A 19,900-nucleotide genomic window follows, 5' to 3' on the forward strand; every position below is an offset into this window, starting at 1 on the left:
GGGTGGGGTGGGGTGTGTGTGTGTGTGTGTGTGTGTGTGTGTGTGTCAGAGAAGGCTTGGTGGGCACACTGGGGAAATGCCCTCTCCTCCTCCCTGGTGCCCAAGGCCTTGAGGGATGTGTCCAATGCTCAGTTATTCAGAAATGTCCCCACCCCTGGGGCAGCTGGCGAGGGCCTGTGTCTCCACTGCACGCAGGGCTCCCACCCCCAGGGTGACTCACTGTGAAAGCCCGTGGCCTGCAGCTGAGCCAGGTCGCCCGGCTGACTCCGCTGGGGCCCTCGGGGGCCGGGTGAGGGGAGGACGGGCCTTCAAGGAAAGCAGGGCCCCATCTCTCCCCACATCCATGGTCCTCACAGGTAAAAACCAGCCCAGGCTGCAGGGCCGAGTGATAGGGAAGTCCCTCAGTGCAAAAAAGCCCAGAACCCATTTGGGAAGGCTGGACCCTCCTCTGTCCGCGGTCATACTGCGGCCCACGAGGCTGCCAGGCCACGTCTCTGTCAGCAGCGGGACTGGGCAAGGTCCCCCCGCCCTGGCGGGGCCACCCCAGGCGCTGCTCTCACTCCGCTGTCTCCCAGCGGTGCAACCAGTTCCTGGGTGGCCTTACCCGCAGGGCCCGACTTTGACTTTTGGGCCAGGACTCCTTTGCTGGACGACTGTTTACTGAGTCCCTCCAGCGATGAAGCTGGTGAGGCCGCTGCCCAGCAGGACCCCCAGGCAGGCACGTGGAGCCTGGGGGGCTGTGGGCTTCGATGCAACAGCAGGTGAGGCGGCACCCCCAAAGGACAGGACTCCAGGGGAGCTGCACGGCGGAGACGCAGCGGCGTTCCGAGCATCTTCCCTCGAACCCCCGCCCGCGGTCTGGCCAGCCTTTCCGCACCTTGTGTGCTCTGCGCAGACAGGTCACAGCACCCCCTCTGCCCAGCTGACCCCCAGCAGCTGGAGCAGGGGACCCGCTGTCAGTGGGTGTGGGCTCCAGGCTGTGGACTCCTCTCTCATGCGGCGGAGTCTCGTGGGTAAACGTTTGCTCGGTTGAAAATGAAAGCACTTACCACCAGTCATGGTGGGTGGGCAGCTCGGCTCTGGGTGCAGGGCCTGGCGGAGGGACGAAGGCAGGCGCCCCCCCCACGTTCAGCCTCGGCAGGTGTTCGGCAGGTGACGTGGGAAGATTGTTTTTTCTGGTTTTGTCATTAAGATCTTTGTTTTTAATTTCTCTGGTCTCAGTGAGGACAGCTGGAAAAACCCCAGTAACACTCGAGAGCCCCAGTGGAGGACTGACCTCACACGGCTGGTACGCAGGCCTGCGGCGAGTCTGCCGGCCCATTTACAGGTGTCGGTGTTTGTTCAGGCACAATTTCGCTGCCGATTCACCCAAGGAGGGTGAAGCCAATGGGCAAGACTGACATGCATGACAAGCAGTGGGCGCCAACTCACACCCCTCCGTGAGGACTGAGCTCCACACAGGGAGGCACCGACGCGTTTCCTGGCCGTGAGACTTGCCTCTGGCACAGGGGTCACGACCCAGGAGCGCTGCGAGGTCACCGCAGCCCAAACAGGGTCACGGTAACAGCACGTCTTACTCAGAAGCAGGTCGTCTGGTGCTACGGCAGCAGAGAGAACCACACGGCGCCCAGGCGGCCTCTGACGGCACAGCAGCCGGCCCGTGCCGGCGGCTCTGCGGGGACGGGGCGCACACCACACCCTGCCCAGCAGTTCTGTGAAACCATTGTGAAAGGCAGCGTTTGGCTTTAAACCGCCAGAAACCCCCTGTAACAGTCATCCGGAAACAGACTGAAAAGCCGTGTGGAAGGGCAGCTGTGCCACGTCTCGGCGACCATCACTAAGTAACCATCGCCAAGATCTGGCCCCGAGGACACGAGGACCCGCATGTCAGTGAGGCTCTGAGAATCGCCCGGCTCGGCGGGATGGCATCCTTTTCATTTGTGTGATCTTTAAACGGGAGTTTTTAAAGACAGCCACCCCATAACGAACCGGCAGGCCCACAGAAGCGCGCCGTCCCGTGCCGGCGCTGCTGCGGCCCCTGCCTGAGGGGGGACGGTCACCGCTGGGCGCCGGGCTTGGGCACAGTGTGGCCCCGTGCCCCTGCCGCCCGCTGGGCTGACTCGCGCCCCCTGGTGAGGTCCGCCGGCCGAGGAGCACGAAGATGACCGCCTGGACTCGGGAATGCGATTCAGGGCACGCGCTTCGCCCTGTGAGCTACTCACCGACCTCCTTCTGACCGCTGTGTGCCGCGCCCTAGTCAGACGCAGTCACTGTTTTCAAGCCGGCCTCGGTCTGAACGTTTGGACAGCCACCCCCTTCCCGTGGGACAGAACTGACAGGGGCCACGTGCAATTCTCGGTTTTAATGTCCTCGTGTTGTGCGCACAGCACGCGCACACTGCAGATACAGGGGTCACACAGCCTGGTCTCGCATGCAAACGGCAGGCCACAAAGGGGCTGAGCTACACGTGTGTCTTGCACAGATATTGGAAAGAAGTCTGTGAATGTTTTTACAGTTTTAACAAATATACATAAATATAAGAACATAAATTACAGTAAAATACCGACAGCATCTGAGGCAATGTCGGAGCTCAGGTGCGTGGATGCCCATGGGCCCTGCGACAGCGAGTGCAGCTCGGGGCGCACGCCCCCCCTTCTCAGAGCCGGGAAACGCATCCCAGCAGGTGCTGAGCTGGAGAAAGGTCCATACTCTAGCCTCTACTTCCCACGGAAGAAAACCAGCCGGGGGTCTTGTGTACGACACAATACTGCCGCCCTCAGTCACACGGGGCCACAACACTGACACGGGACAGTCACATGATCGCTCGAGTCTTTTCCTGAGAACGGAGGTTTTCCCGCCAGCCCTCCGCACACACTGCTGAGGGACTTCAGCGTGCGCCGGGCCTGCACTGTTCTTGCGCGGGATAAGAAAAGGAGAACTCAATATAAGTAAAGGAACGGGAAGCTATTTTAAAATTAAAGTGTAGCCCTTCGTACATGTTTAAAAATTCTAAATATAATTCTGTATCAGTTATAAATACAAGGGAAAGACGGTGAGAACCGGCAGGACACCTTCCACCCTCGGGATGCTGTCCCTCCCGGGCCCTCCCTCCGCCAGCTCCAAAAGTGACTCACTTCAGAGCCAGCCAGCCGAGTGCAGCCCGAGCACTGGGAATCACTCCGAGACGGCGGGAGTGGTGCAAAACAACACTGATTGAATCAGCGACTTCTTCCTACGATTCCTGGTTAAGCTCATGTGGTTTGAAGCACATCTATTAGCAGCTCTTCATGACACCTCCCCTCAGTTCATCGAGAAGTGTTAACACTTGTGTGAGTAACACGTCCACAGCGGTGAACGCGGAGCAGGGCGCCCACACCACGGACACGAGCACCCCGGGCGGGCGCGCCTCCCACTTGCACGACCTCCACACGAAACGAAACCTGAAGGTGCGCTGGAATGGACCCCACGGACAGGGAGGACAGGACAGACCCTCTGGAGACAGCACATACATGAAAAGTTTAAAAAAAAGCAACAAATGAACCCATAATTTGTAACCTCAGCCTCATCTCCACTGTTAGTCCAACTAGTGCGTGTCAGCGAGGGCTTCGCACCGGTGCCTGGCAGGTGACCCGGTGGCGCTGCCCCGGGCGAGCCACAGGGCTTCCCTGTCCACGTGCGCTCACCACCCACGGGACCCCGGCCGCCCTGGCAGCGGGCCCGTCAGCCTGGCGAGCGCAGGTCTCGCCGGCAATCATAGGGGCACTCTGCAGGCGGGCAGCCCAAGGGTACGTGCGCCCTGAGGGCTCAGGGGTGGCCGCAGCAGGCCCTACGCCTTCGAGGGCAGGAGCTTCTTGGGCGTCACAGGTCTCTTGGTCTGCCACAAGTGACTGTGGATGGTGATGGCATCGACGCTGGCAGACAAGGTCTTGGCGGGAATGTGGCTGAACTGCTTCCTGTCGGAGTTGTACTTGTAGAGCCCCTCGATCATCTTCTTGGTGATGGCCTTGGGGCCGATCCCGGTCAGCTTAGCGATGTCCTCTGTCTCCGGACAGTAAGTGTACAGGGACCGGAACTGGCAGCCCGAGTCCCGGAACAAGATCAGGAAGTTGTTGGCGTCCGATTTCTCCATTTCCTTCAGAACCAACAACAAACAAACGAGAAACAAGACCAGAGAAACCCGTAAACATTCAGCTGAGTGACCGTGTTCTGTGTCGAACCCGGTGACATTTGAACTGAGGATCCTCTGCAGCCAGAACCACACACACGTGACCAAGGCGAAGCCGCTTCCACCGGGAGGGCACGCAGGCTCCGCAGGCTGCGGCTCAGCCAGCCCTGCGGGACACGGTCCCGCGGGAAGCTGCCGAAGGGACCCCCAGGGGCTCTGTGCCCGCCCTCCACTACCGAGGGGCCCGGGCGCACCACCTCCCCGAGAGCTTCGTTCTGAAAGGGCCCCCATGTCACCCGCACTCACGAGACGTGAACGAGTGGATCGGGGCACAAAAGTGGCTTTTGGCTTCCTACGGGCTAGCGGGCGGGGCGGGGCGGGCCTCTGCAGTGGGAGCCCTCGCTCTGGGGCTGACGGAGGAGGAGGCCCGCACGCTCAGAGCGATGGGGGCCCAGCGCGCCGGCCGGCGCCCTCACCTCCAGGATCTTCCTCTTCTGGCCCTCGTTCACCTTGCCCGCCAGGCAGCAGTGCGCCAGCGCGTTCTGTATGATGTGCTTGTTGGACTTGGCGCTGGGCTCCCTGTACAGCTTCGGTCCTGGGGCGACAAGGAGGGACGGTGACCACATGCGCAGGGCAGCGGCCTGCTGCGCTCTGACTCGGCCCCACGGCAGCGCTGTGCTAGGAAACTGGTCCTGTGCTGGAAGCCCGGGCCGGCGGCGCCCCCACCAGAGCCCACCCTGTGTACACGGGTGCCTCTGCAGGACGTCCCTGCCCGACTGCCCTCGGAGTGGCGGGGACCTGGGGGCCCCTGTGACCGTCACCCTGTCTTTCCCGGTCTGAGGGGCTGCAGGGGAGCTGGCAGCGGAATGGGGCTGTGGGCCTCAGCAGCTCTTAGACAGGAACCTGCGTCTCTCCCCTCTCCCACACGGCTGGGTTTGTAGCGTCTCCCACCATCGGCTGCTCCTCAGTCCACAAACCCCGGAAACACCTTCACACCTCCCTCCACGCTCCCGTCACGGGGGTGGGGTGCACAGCCCAGCCTCCCCTGCTGCATCCCCGCTGCACCCCATCCTGGACGCGGGGGCTGTGCCTCGCCCACGGCAGTGCGCTGACCAGTGCTTCGGGGGAAGAAACCTTCGCCCTGATTTGCAGCATTTCCCTATCTCCGTGCTGTGACCGCCCCACCACGGCGGACTTCCAGCGACCAGCCGCTCTGTGGTCTGCGCACTTCCCGCCAGCTGTCGGAGCGGGCACAAGGCGGTCACCCTGCGGCACCGGGTCACAGCGCCCGTGATGCGAGCTGACTCGGAGGGGCCGGGCGGCTGTGCTGACAGCCAAGGGCAGCAGCTGTGACCTCGCGCCTTCCCGGCGCCCCCACGCCAGGTCACACGGGGACAGAGCGCTGCTGCCCACCCTGTGCCTGCCCACTCCCCTGGCACCTTCCTGCTTCCTCGCTCCCGCTCCAGCCCCCTGGCAGCGGTCTTCCCCACATGCTGCTCTCCACTTGCTCATGCCGTTGATGCCTGCCCCGTCCGCAGCTGAAGAGGGCCTGCCGGGGTGTGCGTGTGCGGGCGGCCGCCCTCTGGCTCCGGTGCCTCTTAACTCTGAATCGAGCAGCATCATCGCTTGTAAAGCTGCCCAATTCTAAATGCTGAGAACGTCTTTAGCCCCAAACCACGACCCAGAGGGGGCCAGAGCCCGAGAAGCACGAGGTGCCGTCTCACTCAGAGAGGCAGCTTGGCTGGTCCTGGACAAGTCCCGCTCTCCCTGGTCCCCGAAGGGACCCACCAGAGAGCCACCCGCTGCGTGGCGGACTCCGACGGGAGGGAAGCCAGCGAAGCGCTCTCTGGTTGAATCTACACCTGCTCCCACCCGTGTTCAGCCGCAGTGTTTCCCTAACAAGGCACAGACACAAACCTGTGTATTCTGTCCCCGAAGCCACTGAAGATGTGGTCGACGCGTTCTCCCAGTCCTTCTCTCCGTTCCGGCTGCCACAGCGACTGGGCGACAGGAAGCCTTCCACAGACTCCGACCTAGGCAGTAAGGAAAGTCTCACCACTCCCACAGAGGAAGAGGGCTCGGGGAGCAGAGCGGGGTGGGGGGTGGCACAGCATCAGCCAGAGTCAACCTCCAGGCTTCAATCGCGCAGGGTGGCGGCTCACGAACGTGCCACCCGGGCCCAGAGCACAGTGGGGCTCCGTGAGCACCACACAGAGCTGCCGCTGGCGTAATGCGCCGGCGACACGGCTGACGAGGTCCCCAGGGGCAGCTGTCCCCACGGGGTGTCAGAACATAAGGCAGCGAGACACTGACCCTTCTCCCAGCCCTGCTCTGCAGGGGCGGGCGCAAGAGAGGTCCCCCCTCAGGCACGGGCTGCTGCCCTGGGGCGTTCTCACGGGGCAGCACTCTGCCTGGTGGGAGACAAACTCAGGGGCGGCGCCCTTTCTGTGCCTTCGGACTGGGATCTACCACCACTGTATCTGCAGTTGTTAACGTTCGTAGTTTATAAAGAGTCTCATCCGCGTCAGCGATGCCGAAACCAAACCAGTGCAGGGTGAGCGGACTGCTGTGCGTGCAGAGATCCGTCAACCGCTGTGGTCGGCACAGCTTTCTGAAGGCCGTGCCTTGGGCTCGCCCCCCATTCTAGAAGGGAGGGTGGGGGGGGGAAGACACGCCCCTCATTCTAGAAGGGAGGACAAGGGGGGGCACGCACGCCCCTCATTCTAGAAGGGAGGGTAAGGGGGGCAGACACGCTCCTCATTCTAGAAGGAAGGACTGCGGGACAGACCCCTGCCCCCTGCCCCCCCCCCCCCCGCCCCGAGCCTCACGGTGGCGGACAGGTTACCTGGGGGTCCTCTTGCCGGAGTGCACGCTCTCACTGTCGCCCGTGGTCAGCGACGCCAGGGAGAGGCTGGAGACTGAAAACACACGGCAGTCAGGGTGCCGAGCGAAAGCCAAGCCGGGCAGCGCCCGCCTGTGGGAACTGGGCCTCCGGGGCGCTGCCTGCTGGAGTTGACTCTCAGTGTAAACCCACAACGCGCTCCACACGCAGGGCCACAGTTCGGCAAGACCAGCAGCGAGCCCCTTCTCAGAAAACCATAAAGCTCATTGCTGCTACGAGTTATTCCAAAAGGAACGTGAGACATGATATGGTGACCACACGAATAAAGTGAACACAAAAGACGTTACACGAATAAACCGTATTTAGGTGAAAAATTCATGGACTGATTTTATCCAATACTGAGTATCAACAGGTTTCATTGGCTATAAAAGGCAATTGTGTCCACTCAGTTTTAGACTAACTATGGGAATTCTCTGAAATGCTCAACGGTGTTTAGTTTCAACGAGATAAACGCCGTCTTGAAAAGTGATTGTGCGTGTTGAATTTTAAGAAAAGATACACCTGTCAACTCCAAAGGCTAGAAACTGGGACTCCTGAGCACGTCTTGGCCAGAGGAGGCCTGCGCGACCCCCGGGTCTCGGGGCCCTTGCACACCACGTGCCCACGACGCAGGCGCCCACAGGGACGCAAGGAAGGGAGGGCCACTCACACGGGTGAGCGCCCAACAGCTCCGTGAGACACGCTCTCAAGCGCCCGAGGCGCCCTCGCTGCCCTCTGGTTTCCAGACTGGGAGCGAGCTCCCGGGCAGGCCTCCCCCCGGCTGGCGGCCCAGGCACAGCCATACCGGTCCGACAACCACGCTGATGTTTCCGTGCCCGCGCTGCGTTACCTGGAGGACCCTGGGTGGGTGTTCTGGGGGACTCCACGTGGTCTCTGTGGATGGACTTGGGGCGCGGCTTCTTCTGCCTGGCGGCCGGGGCCCGGGGCTTGAGCACCGTGTCCATGTCCTCCATGAGTTTCAGCTGCTTGCGCCGCAGGTACTCCTGCCGGATGAACTCCCTGCGGGCCCGCTCGTCCTCCTTCCTCTGGCGCTCCTCCTCCGTCTTCCGCCTAAGAGACCGCTCCGTCAGGCTCCGGTCTGCACCCGCTGGGCGCAGTCCCAGCGGAGCTCGTGCCGGGAGAGGGCGGGGCCACCATATTTCAGCTCCGTGGGGCAGACAGTTCAGGTCATTGAAATCTGCACAAGTGTACCATCAACCCGTGTGTGTGTGTGTGCACGCGTGCACACGCGTGTGTAAAATCGGTGAAGTTCTTGTGGTTTCTGGAGAACTTGACTTTGAAATGGCCTCAAACTTAGGTAAAAATATACAACCAAGTAACACTTAGGGAAAACGAAAGTAACTTCTAAAAAGCACCCCAAATCACCCTGAACTCAGCTGCCTTGGCACTGCAAACATCTAGGAACCTGTGAGCCACACCCTGAGAGACGCACGCCCCCGGCCCCGGCCTCGGCCTCACCTGGTCTCCTCCTTCCTGTGCTCCATTTCGGCTTCCAGCTGCTGCTTCCGCAGCTGCGTCTCCTTCTCCCGCCTGAGCCGCTTCTCCAGCAAGGCCGCCCGCTTCAGCGCCACGTCGTCGTCGGCTTTCTGGTCGTCCTGAGAGCAGAGGCGGCGGGGAAAAGGGACTCGCTCTAATTAGGCACCAAGCTCGCGTTTCCCATGCCTGTAACCGAAAATCTGAAATATCCGTTCAACCTCATTCCAACCGCGCCCCGTATGCGGACATGCTCCAGAGACTGCGGAGGAAGAGAGGAATTAAGGTGGTAATTCTATCAAGTAACGAGGGACACAAACTTATTTCACTACGTGTTTCCAAGCCTGGGAAGTTAGCAAAGAATAATCAACCGTGGAAAGGAAAAAAAGGACAGAGGGTTTTTTTTGGACCCTAATAAATAATTTAAGTGAGGAGTTCCCCCCCAATTTTTAAAATTGCGTTTAAATGGTACGTGAGGTACATGCTCAGTAAAGCAAACTCAAGCCGAAGCGCCAAAAGCAGCCCCCCAAAGCGCCATCCCGTAAGTGAAACTCCCACTGCGGCTTCATTACGGGGAGGTCCTGGCAGTCTGCCCAGTGGGTTTGGGACCACACGGAAGGCCTTCCTGTGGCAGAGAAGGCCGCCCAGCCCTCCTCTCCTGAAGGCCTCTTGACCCGAGAGCAGGTTCACGGCCTGCCTCGTCTCTGCCTACATCCTCAGGGACGGTCCCCGCTCTCATCAGCCTCCAACACGCTGCCGTGGTCAGCGAGCCGAAGGGCCCACCATCTTAGCGACACTGTGATGCTCAGCCCAACACGCCACCTGGGCGTCTCGCACAGGCTCAGTGAAGGGCCAGGCCCGCACTACACAAACCTGAGAAAGACCCTCGGGGTCCCGGGGTCCCGGGGCAGAGGCAGAGAGGAGCTCTGCTCGGGGCCCAGAGGGAGAGCGCACAGGCGCACGAGCGTCCCTGACACATGGCGAGCACCATGACGGGCCGGTGCGCCCCCGCACTTACGACACCTGGGTGTGGGGGCTGCAGGCGTCCGAGTGTGAGGGGAACTGGAACACGAGCAAACCACAGCGAGCGCGGACACCGTGGCCACAGGCACTCCGAGCGGTGTGCTTAGGGTGCAACGGGACACATAGGCAGCATGGGCGGCAGCTTCGGAACTGAGCCAGGCTCCGGCAGAGGGGGAACTCAGGGCCGGTCCGGAGGGATGGTCCAAGAGGGAGGTCATGGGGTGGGGGCGGCCGTGCAGGCTGGTGGGCCTGGGAAAGGCCCCGAGTGTGATGCTCAGAGGCTTGCACTTGATTCCACAGGCAGCTCTGAGTCCTTGGACCAGACGGACATGCAGCTGGGGCAGCCCCTGGAGGCCAGAGAGGCTCGGCACAGGCCTAGAGCCCAATGGGGGGCGGCGGGGGCGACAAGGACACACGAGGACTATAAAACCACCTTCTGCCCTCCTGGAGGGAGCAGTGAGGATGTGCAAACGGTGTGCAAAGGGCTCGCAGAGCACAGAGCATGGGCCCAGAGGCTGGCCTGCTTTGCCCTGAACGGTGTTCCCTCTGTGCCCCCTTCTCTGCAAGGGCCGTGACCCTGGACGACGGACTCACCTGCGGTGTCCGCAGCAGCGTTCTGTTAGAAAGTCGCAGTTCTGCCCGGTCACACAGGACACGACCCCTCAGACTTTGGACCCTTAGAGGGGTCTGTGAGCCGCACTGCCACGGCCAGCTCTGACAGAGGCTCCGTGCTCGCTCCCGACCTCCCAGTGCCCACAGGGAAACCCTTTTGTGGCAGGCACTGCGGGAGGTGCGGCAGCAGGACCGCCAGGAGCTGCCGCTCGGATCTAAACTCGCTCTGGTTTCTCCCTCCTGCCTACACTGCACGCAGGGCCAAGCAGGTGAGAGGCGGCCTGCTTCAGCCCCTCCGTGTGAAAACGAAAACAAGCAACACACACCTGTTTCTGATGGTTAATGAAACCCATGCCCTTCCCTACGGACCTATAGCACAGGTGATTTGGAAAACACAGCAAAACGTTAAAACGAAGAAAGTGAATGATAACGGATAAAAATGGAGAAGTACTAGGCTTCTCCGGTCTTGTGAAAACTATGAAAAATATCAGCACCTCGCCATCAGGAGGTGACACCGCTTGGGGTGTGTTCAGGTGGCTGAAGCGCTGTCTGAAGGCGCCGTCCGCAGCCACCCCGAGAGCGGGGTGGGCGCAGGGCTCGGCCAAGGCTTTTAGAGCAGTGGCCGGCTGTCCTGCAGGTGCCCACGTGGTCAGTTTTTAAAGGGAGTAGGAGAAACACAAGGGAGGGTGTTCAAGATTTAAAACAAGCCTGGACGCATGCTCAGTGCCAAGCACAGTGCCAGGTCACGAGCTTTCTACAAACTGGCACCTGGCTCAGGCTGCAGCGGTCTGGGCAGCTCTGCTTCAAAGGCCTCTGTGGAAGGAGGCGGCAGAGGAGCGGGGCAGCTCGTCCAGATGTGCACGTGCCCGGGAGAGGTCGCGCCCCACACCAGGGGCTCGGGCGCCCCGGCCCCTCTGGGACTCGCGCAGGCGGGCAACCGAGGCCACAGCAAGCCGCAGCAGGTGCCGTCCAGCGGACGCCTGAGCCCGCGCGTGCTGGCATACCTTAAAGAAGAATCCACAGCACACCTTCTGGTCCTCGTCCATCTGCTCTCTGTCGCTTTCTCCATCCTCTTTCTCGACAGACACATCAGCCTTCACAGGGGCCTTCAGGTCCGAGAGGGAAACTTCGATGAGACTGGCGTTCTTGGGCGCAGCAGGTGGGAAGGCAGGCCGGGGAGGGGGCTCTGCAGGTTGGCTCGGGGGGTCCTCGTTTGGGGTCAGACACACGGTCTCTGTGATGGGCTGGGACAGGACCTCAGAAACGGTCGACTCCAGAGGTCTCATCTCCTTCTCTTCCGTGGGGGGGACGTGCTGCTCCGAGGCCTCCCTGGAGTCCAAGTCCTCCTTCCTGGCCTCCTCCTTGGGCTTGGGCTCCTTCAGCTGCGGCTCCCCGTCGTCCCCGAAACACACGAATGAGCGGGTCTGAATGGGCACCTGGCTCGGGGAGAACCTCCTCAACCGAGGGAGGCTGTCCACCGACCGCGGGGGTGCCAGCGTGCGGGTCAGGGGTGCGATCTTCAGCTCGCTGGGCCGGGGAGTCCTTTGGTTCTTAGCAGAGAGCGAGGGGCCCCTCCTGTGAGAAGGCTGTGGGGATGGGTGGGCGGGGCGAGGGGGCTCAGAGAAGGGGGCGCCAGCGGGGGGCGGGCCAGGCTGCCTGGCAGGCCTGGGCTCCCGGCCCTGGCCCTGCTTGTGCGGGGCGGGCTGGGGCGGGGAGATGACCCAGGACTGCCGCTCCCGCATCTGCATCAGCACCTCCTGCTGGAGCGACAGGCGCTGCATCTCTTGCTGCAGGAAGTGCAGGGACGTGTTCAGCTTCTCGATGGACCGCGTGTACTCCAGCATCTCCCCCTCGTTCGCAGTCTCCTCCGAGGGGCTCGCCAGGCCCCACTGCTTCTCGGGGTCGACCGGCGTTGTGGGCGACTCGGGCCACCTGGCAGGGGGGCTCTCCGCGCTCTCCTTGATGTCTGCCAGCGACTTGCTCCTCTGCCCGCCGGCTCTCTGCGGCTCTTTCTCCCGTGCACGGTCGCTGTATACCTTCTCGTCCTCCGCCCCGGCCGCCTCCTCCCGCAGCGGGGCCACCCCGTCTCCCCGCTTCTTCACCACGGTGAGGAAGGCCGTCCTGCCCATCTTCTGCCTCTGCCTGGTGAAAGCGGCCTCCACCTTCTTCTTCTGGGCCTCAATGGCGCGCCGCTTCTCCTCCAGCCTCATCCGCAGCTGCAGCATCTCGGAGGCCAGCAGCTGCGTGCTGTCCCGTGGCTGCGGGGGGCTGGTCCCCTCCGGGGTCTGGGCCCAGGCGACCACATGGGGCATGTTCAATTCCGAGCCCTCCGGGGTCGTCTTCTGTGAGCTGCTCCCGCTGCTCTTCCCGTCAGTGTGGTTCAGTTTCCGGAACTTCTGCTCCGCGAAGCTGGTCATCTTGACCCCAGAGCTGGAGGATGCGCTGCTCCCGGGCTGGGACCTGGTGCTCACGGTGCTGGGACAGGGGCTGGAGGCCTCGCGGGGGCCGCCGGTGTGCAGGTCCTGCTCCTGAAGGAGCTTCGATGTGTCGTCCACGTCAGAGTCCAGGCTGACCGTGTAGTCTCTCAGGGACGACTCCTCGTCCATGGTTTCGGGAATGTCCTCTGAAGGAACGTGGATCCCAGTGTCCACCTCCGTGTCGTCAGTGACGGGGCTCAAGGTGCCTCCGACGTCCGTGATGGGGTCGGGACCCGTCTGGCGCATCTGCAGGTCCGCGTTGAGGGCGCTCAGCTCCTGGCCGTGGAGGAAGAAGCCGTGGGCCCTCTGGCCTGGCGGCGGCGTGCACAGGGCCTGCTCGGTGTCGTGGATGATCTGCAGCGCCTCCTCGACGCTCGGGGTCTCGGCTGGGTTGCCCAGCTCGTCCAGGAGGGCCCTGCTCTGCAAGGCTCCGTTCGGGAGCCTGTAGTGAGCCTTCTCGCCGGAGTTCCGCTCACTCCTGTTTAGGGGCAGGGGGGCCTGGAGGTCTCCGTGCGAGTCCACACCCAGCTCTTCCTCGATGCTTTCTGCTTCCTCTTCTCCATTCACCGGCCTGAAGGACGGGCTTTTCCGGGTGTTTTGGGGCACACGGTTGTTGTTCAGAGAAAGCCCTTCGTTACTGAGAGAGCGAGGGATCCCTTGGTTTGGAGTGGGTCTCTGCACAGCGTTTTCTTTATCAAAAGAAATATCGAACGAAACTCCGTGCACTGAAGATCTGCAAAGGCCCAGAGAGAAACCCGTGAGCACTCCCGAACAAGAGGCGGCTGTGTGTCCCCACACCACCTACTTAAACTCTGCCCCGCCCCGCGGTCCTGGGATGCTCCAGCCCCTGTGCTGACAGCACCGCGCTGCAGGCAGCGGGTGCACCTGGCCGGGACCGCAGCCCCTCCCGGGCCACGTGGGGTACCCAGCGCACCGTCCAGGCCGTGTCGGCACGACACCGCGCCACTGGTGGGCAACACCCAGAACGAGTCCCTACGCACTCGGCACAGACGCAGTCGCAACTACACCGGACACATCAGCCACAGGGTGGCGTTTGTTCCTGGAATGTGTCCAATCTGTGGTTGGCTGAATCCGTGGACGTGGACCCGGGGGGACGTGGACGGTGAACTGCTCAATCCCACGGCCCACAGGGCATGGCCGGACGGCCAGGCTCCCTTCTACAGGGAGCCCCTTGGGCCTCTCACCTGCCTATGTTCAAATTCAGGTACTAGTCAAGTCTATTACAACCTGGCTAACAACAGAAGAGACCGGATTAGCACCTCTCGAGAGCGTGAACACACTGGTATAATTAATTCTCTTTACCTTTTCTCCTTGGGCCACGTCCCTATGAAGCCATCGACGTAAGACATAGACGAAGACCTTCTAATTCCTCCTACAAATGCCAAAAAAAAGGTCACTGGAATTGTGTAAGGAACTTTCACTTATAGCCGTTGAACACATTCCACACAGTTGAGGGTTCATTCACAGCACCAGAAAGTGGGAAGTAGGGGGTGCATGCGGGGAGAGAGGTCATTGTAATCAAAGCAGCAAGCAAAGACAAACCGATCAACCTCTCGGTGTGCTCACACCACCTTTCAGAAGACGAGACTGGACTTTGTGTTTGCCCCCCCCCCCCCCCCCGCCCCCGCTCACTCCGCACCCTTCCCCAGCCACCCTTCCTCGAGCGCGTTACCTGCGGCTGCGGCGCGAGCGTGGGGGCGAGACTGTCTGGACGGCAGGTGCCGGGAGCGTGGAGACCCAGCCCCTTCCCCGCTGCAACGCAAAAGCAGTGGGCACATCTCAGTCAGCCTGCTCGGCTCTGCCCCGTGCCCCTTACAGGGGCCGGCTGACACCGCCCACGACACCATCTCCCCGACTCTCCATCCTGGACTTCAAAAACAAAATCGCTAAGGCGGCACAATGCATGTCTGAGCCCAGGAACGGCTGTGATAACGCGACTCTGCCCATTCTGTCTTTCAGTCAGAGCGCCCGGGGCCCACAGCCCGGCGTCCTTGAGAGGAGGCAGGGACACCGTGCTCTTTCTGCAGACACAGACGCCCAGAGGTGAAGCGGGTAGGTGCGGGTCGTCAGTCTGCACCCTCTGGGCACCCTGAGCCCTGCGCTGGCAGCCCCCGCGGGGCCTCGCTGGCGGTCAAGGCCGGACGGTCCAGGGAGCTGCCGCCAGAGCCAACGCCCCTGGGGCCGAGGGCGGCCCTGCTGGCTGCCGTCATCTAATGCACACACGCAGGAGCGAGACAGCCTGCGTCCCACGTCACAGCAACATCCAGCCAGAATCCCCTGCCACTCGCCTGAGTGCTAGGTCGGCTCTGGCCTGTGGTGGAGTCGGGTGAAGAAGTTAAGCATCCCGACCCCAGCCTGCTGAGGATGAATCAGGCCAGGTGGCAGTGACGTCTACCGCTGTCTCACACCACGGTGTCTTTCGGCTGAATGCCATCACCCAGCGAGTGAAGTACACTCAGGCAGAGGAAGACAAACACCACGTGGTGTCACTGCGTGTGCAGCCGCAGAGCGAACCAAACACAAGAGCAAAGGGCTGCTGCCAGGAGGGAGGGGTCGGGGAAGAATTCAGTCCACAATGCTGTGAGAAGTCTGCACGGTGACAGATGATTACCGGACTTGGAGGGATGACCACATTGTAAGATAAAAACGCCAAATCACTGTACTGTACAGCTCATACTAATGTAACTAATACAAAATTGTATCCCAACTACACTTAAATTAAAAACCAAAAAAAATCTCCCCAAGCCCTAAGAGTTACTATCACTTAACCAATTCTCAGGGATAAGTAAGTTAGGCAGCGAAAGGCTGCCTGCAGGCTGCTCGTCTGGGCCTCAGGGCACACGCCCCGCCCTCGTGCGGCTCGCAGCCGCCCGTTCCGAATCGCTCAGCTCCGCGGCTGTGATCGGACTCCGTGGGCGCGCATTCAGCGGCCTACCTGGCGGTGCGGGCAGAGTGGGGGTGGCCGTCCAAGGGGGTCCCTGGGGCGGCTGCAGGCAGGTCGTGCGCAGCGTCGCCTACAAGAGTAAAGACCCCGCGTTACCGACTAGCAGGTTTCCAACATTGTGTCAAGTCTTGGAGACCACGAGTGAAGACTTAATCTCAACTTCCCTTTTGATTTAGAGAATTCAGAGCATATTTAAAGCTATCTTTTTAAATAATTTTCATGAGGTAAAATTTTATTTAAATTCTTAAAGTGTTCTTCTGGCTTTAAAAACCTCACTTAAGGCTAATTAGGGGGAACAGGCCTAACATAAAATATGACAGATACTTAAAATAAAAGCAAATCTGAGTGTCTAATTCTGCTAAAGCTTTGGTAGAACTTCAGTTACGGAGTCCATGTTTGCTTCTGTGTGAAACTGTTGGTGTTTGGTGATCAATTAAGGAGAGAATGTCGTGGGCTAGTAAGCAACCCCCTGGTGCAGTTCACACTTTGGTAAGCTACCCTGGGTGAAGAGCGATTCACTTCCTGCCTTGGAGACCTAACCAACCAGCTGCCACACATCTGGACCAGCGGGCCTCACAAATGAAACCGCAGACAGCAGCACGGGGAAACCCTGAGCCGGCGCAGAAAGCGGCAGGGCCGCTGGCCGGGAGAGCAGAGCCTGGCTTTGCTTCCTGGCCTCAGGGAGGGTCACACCTGCCGCGCAGGTGCTCTGTGGCACACTGGCTCCCCGCTCAATCTGCCTCCCCTTCCCGGTCTTTTTCTTGTCTCTCTGGAACTGTTCCGGGGAAGAGCCACCCCCAGAGCCCCAGCTCGGGCAGCAGCGAGCAGTCCCGCGGAGCTGCGTGGGAGCCTCTGCAGTGGAGAGGACCGGCCCCACGATCAGCGGGCACGGCGTTTCTGCAGGACGACCTCACAGCCCAGGGCTGCCCCTTCCCCACGGACACAGGCCTCTGGTTGTGCAATCGGAGTCGACGGGAGATGCGTTCTGCTTTAGACCCAACGCAGGAAGATGTCTGTTCTTTATTTCTAGGGATCTTCCTAAGAACCCTTTATTTCTTATTAGTGGTCGTTATGGCAATCACGAAATCATGACACTACGGTAATCACAAAGCCTATTAGGACATCTATCTTCCCCCTTTTACGATTTAGTGGCAAATTCAAACGACAGATTAAAGCCGAGCCACGATCCGAGTGGATTCTGAGTGGGTCACAATGGTAAAAACTCAGACTCTACTGGGGAATAAAAGCTCGGGTTGGGGTAAAAGATGCAAAGAGAACAAAGTGAACCAACAGGTACAGCCAGAAGCCTGTCACGTAAGGCCGCAAATTCGCGGCCAGGCTCCCTCCCCACTTTCTCTGCTCTCCCACACCCTCTGCCTCTCAGAGCGAACTCAGTGGCTTTCAGCCCCCGAACATTCAGCAATTATCAAGGGTGAGGGCTGGGAAAAAGGAACAGCCGGTGAGGCCACGTCGACTCCCAGTCTGGTGGGTCCCGCGCGCTGCAGCTCGAAGGGCGCTACCTCCGTGCGGGCGGACGACACGCGGCTGCACGAAGGACGGCTTCACGACCTCGAACCACCAGAAGAGCTCCGCCATGAACACCAGGTAGTTGCTCTGCACGGGAGGGGGCGTGAGAGGGGCAGTTAGTAGAGCTGCGCCAGGGGGTATGGTGAACGCCTGTTAAGATGCAGGGCGAAATCTCGCTCACTCACTCAAGTTGTGCGGATGCAAACTGGTGTAGCACCGTGGAAAAACGGAGGACGGAACCACCCTGTGGCCCAGCACGCCCTCTGCTGGGGCTTTACCCAGAGGAAACAGAAACTGGCCCTGGAGGAGATGCCCGCACCCCTGTGCCCGCTGCAGCGCTCACGAGCGCCGAGGCAGGGGCTCGCTGCATGCTCGCCAGCAGACACGGGCGAGCAGGTGAAGACGAGGTGTGCACACACACTTCGGAATGGCAGCCACCAGGAAGAAAAGAGCCCTGTCGCTTGCAATGACAGGGACGGACCTCGAGGACCTTATGCCAAGCGAGCTAAGCCAGAGAGGAACCGATTCTGAGTGACCTCGCTCACAGGTGGGGTCTAATGGCCAGACTTGGAGAAGCAGTGCAGAGGCGGTTTCCATGACGGGGACGTGGGGCAATGGGGAGGGGCTGGTGCAGGGTGAGCCCCCCGTTGTGGGAAGAGTAAGTTTGGGAGTGCTAATGATCGCAGCTGACGACTGTGCGCCGCACACCTGAACCATCTCGGTGCGGAGCAGAAACGGGCCCGCACCACTGATGGAAGAAGGGTCCGTCAACGCTGCGGGGGTCGCTCTGAGCACCTCAGACTCACGCAGCGCTTTACGGCAATTGCATCTTCACCGGCATTTTAAGCACCGTGTCGGGGTGACGGTCCCAGTGTAACTGCCGCGTTTGGCCACAAGATGTCAGCACAGTGAGAAACCACTGCCCCTTGAATAAGGCCCACGAAGGCCATTTCCCTGAACCGAGGACGGTGAAGCAGGGACAAGTCCGTGTCCTCGATCTAGCAGGGACACCGAATCAATCTCACCGGAAGCTCTTCTCCAGCACACAGGCAGGCAGCTGTGGTGACACTCTGCAACCGAGGCACAAGGACGCGCGACAGCAGACAGCAGCCACACCCTGAGCCCTTCCCCAAACCCTGACCCGCACCCAGAGGAAGCCACCAGTGAGGTTCTGCATCTGGGTTTCGGCAGCCCCTTCCTCAGGCATCCGCGCCAGCATCCAGATTTGCACAAAAGGGTTTCTAAGAAACACATGACTCACACCACGCGCTACACGTGATGTTTGCTACCTGCTTTCTTTCACTTAATAATGTCTTCAGAGAGCTTTCTGTACCAGCAGAAACACCGCTGCCTCCTCCCTTGACACAGCTCAACGGCATCACAAAATGTCTCCACTGGGTTCCTAGCGAGATGCCCTGTTCCCGACTCCTCAGCACTGCGACCAGCCCTTCCGCCTGCCCTCCAAGGAGACCCCAGCAGCTCGCCCCTCCCCCGGGGCGGGGGGTTGGGCGTGCGCTCCCGGCACGTCCAAAACACAGGAGGTGGAAGCGAAAGAGGCAGCAAGGTGCCTGCATCAGGGGCGCGCAGCCTCCTGAGGCTGGACGTCGTGAAATGTCCCAATGAAGCCTCAGCTGCGGGTCTAGCGGTTTTAGCAAAGAACACGGCAAGTGAGCACAGCCCTCGCGGGGACGAGCACCTGTCCCGACGCGCCAGAGCGAGGAGAGCCCTCTGTCTGGGTCATGCCGGACCGGACCGAGGCAGCCGCAGCCTCAGCGTCGCTGCGGCTTAACGGTCACCCAGGGTTTACAACCTCACCACGTCTCCTGTGCTTACTGAGACCGTTCTCCCCTTTGAGATTACAGAGGCAGGGCTGGAATTTTTAACAGGCAAGTGCCAGAAAAGGCATAACCAGACACGCATGGAAATAACGTCTCCCAGTTTCCATGTGGGTAAGAAGGGCAGGGTGGAAGCCTTCCAACGCGAGGGGGACGGGAACCGCACTCTGCTGGTCGGCAGGCCTTTGCAGGCGGGGCCGGGAGCAGCCGTGTATTCAGAAAAGGCACAATAAGCAGGAAAGCCACAGGCTCATGTGCCGGAGGGTCTCTGGCTGGTGCGCCAGTGCACGCGAGCTCCGGCGCACGCGGTGGGGCGCACCTTGATGGAGGCCGCGGCGTAGAGCATGTCCTCCAGGGTGAAGTGGCAGCACTGCGCCAGGTATCCGCGGCAGAACTCCTGCACCAGCTGCAGGTTGTACAGGCTGTCAGCCAAAGACATGGTCTCTTTCAGACAGACATCTTGGAACAGGAAAAGAGCGAGTGGTGACTTGGGGTCGGTCCGGTCACGCCGGCTTCGGCCCCTAAGCAGTGACTCGGCACGGACACACGCCTGTCGGGCTCCGTTTCACGAACGGAGGGACGGGGGACCGGGCGCCGCCTCACGGTGGCTCCCCCGGGCTCACACACAGACGCCCCGGGTTGGGGGGGGGGGCGGGGGGGGGGCGCTGCGCTCTCTGGGCGGCACTGGCGCGGCCCGGGGAGCCCCACGCATGCTCACCCTCCAGCCTGACGACTCCGGGGCAGTAGAAGTGAATGAGGGCGGCCAGCGCGCAGCCGTCGGCGCCGTCCTTCAGCAGGTTCTCCACCCACGGGATGCAGGGCAGTTGCTTCAGCAGCGCTTGCTCTTTCCTGTAACGAGCCTGCGGCGTAAGATGAGAGACGAGTGAGCAGGCGCCGGGCGACACACAGGGAAAGCCGGCA

General features: G+C 61.0%; 1 protein-coding gene across 2 annotated transcripts in view; it reads right to left on the bottom strand.

The window, feature by feature from the left end:
* Nucleotides 1–2,347: 2,347 nt before the first annotated feature.
* Nucleotides 2,348–19,900, bottom strand: part of CAMSAP2 (calmodulin regulated spectrin associated protein family member 2) — a 41,266-nt gene continuing 23,713 nt past the window's right edge. For both annotated transcript variants that reach the window (XM_053912715.1, XM_071219570.1), the window contains 13 exons: nucleotides 19,698–19,839; nucleotides 19,299–19,438; nucleotides 17,138–17,231; nucleotides 15,609–15,687; nucleotides 14,346–14,425; nucleotides 13,976–14,045; nucleotides 11,180–13,385; nucleotides 8,526–8,662; nucleotides 7,897–8,117; nucleotides 7,011–7,083; nucleotides 6,083–6,198; nucleotides 4,642–4,760; nucleotides 2,348–4,132 (listed from right to left, as the gene is read on the bottom strand). In XM_053912715.1, coding sequence (XP_053768690.1) covers nucleotides 3,827–4,132; nucleotides 4,642–4,760; nucleotides 6,083–6,198; nucleotides 7,011–7,083; nucleotides 7,897–8,117; nucleotides 8,526–8,662; nucleotides 11,180–13,385; nucleotides 13,976–14,045; nucleotides 14,346–14,425; nucleotides 15,609–15,687; nucleotides 17,138–17,231; nucleotides 19,299–19,438; nucleotides 19,698–19,839 — 3,783 coding nt within the window. In that variant the 3' untranslated portion in view covers nucleotides 2,348–3,826. The remainder of the gene's footprint in view (nucleotides 4,133–4,641; nucleotides 4,761–6,082; nucleotides 6,199–7,010; nucleotides 7,084–7,896; nucleotides 8,118–8,525; nucleotides 8,663–11,179; nucleotides 13,386–13,975; nucleotides 14,046–14,345; nucleotides 14,426–15,608; nucleotides 15,688–17,137; nucleotides 17,232–19,298; nucleotides 19,439–19,697; nucleotides 19,840–19,900) is intronic.

The sequence above is a fragment of the Desmodus rotundus genome, chromosome 10, assembly GCF_022682495.2.
Source record: "Desmodus rotundus isolate HL8 chromosome 10, HLdesRot8A.1, whole genome shotgun sequence".
Taxonomy (NCBI): domain Eukaryota; kingdom Metazoa; phylum Chordata; class Mammalia; order Chiroptera; family Phyllostomidae; genus Desmodus; species Desmodus rotundus.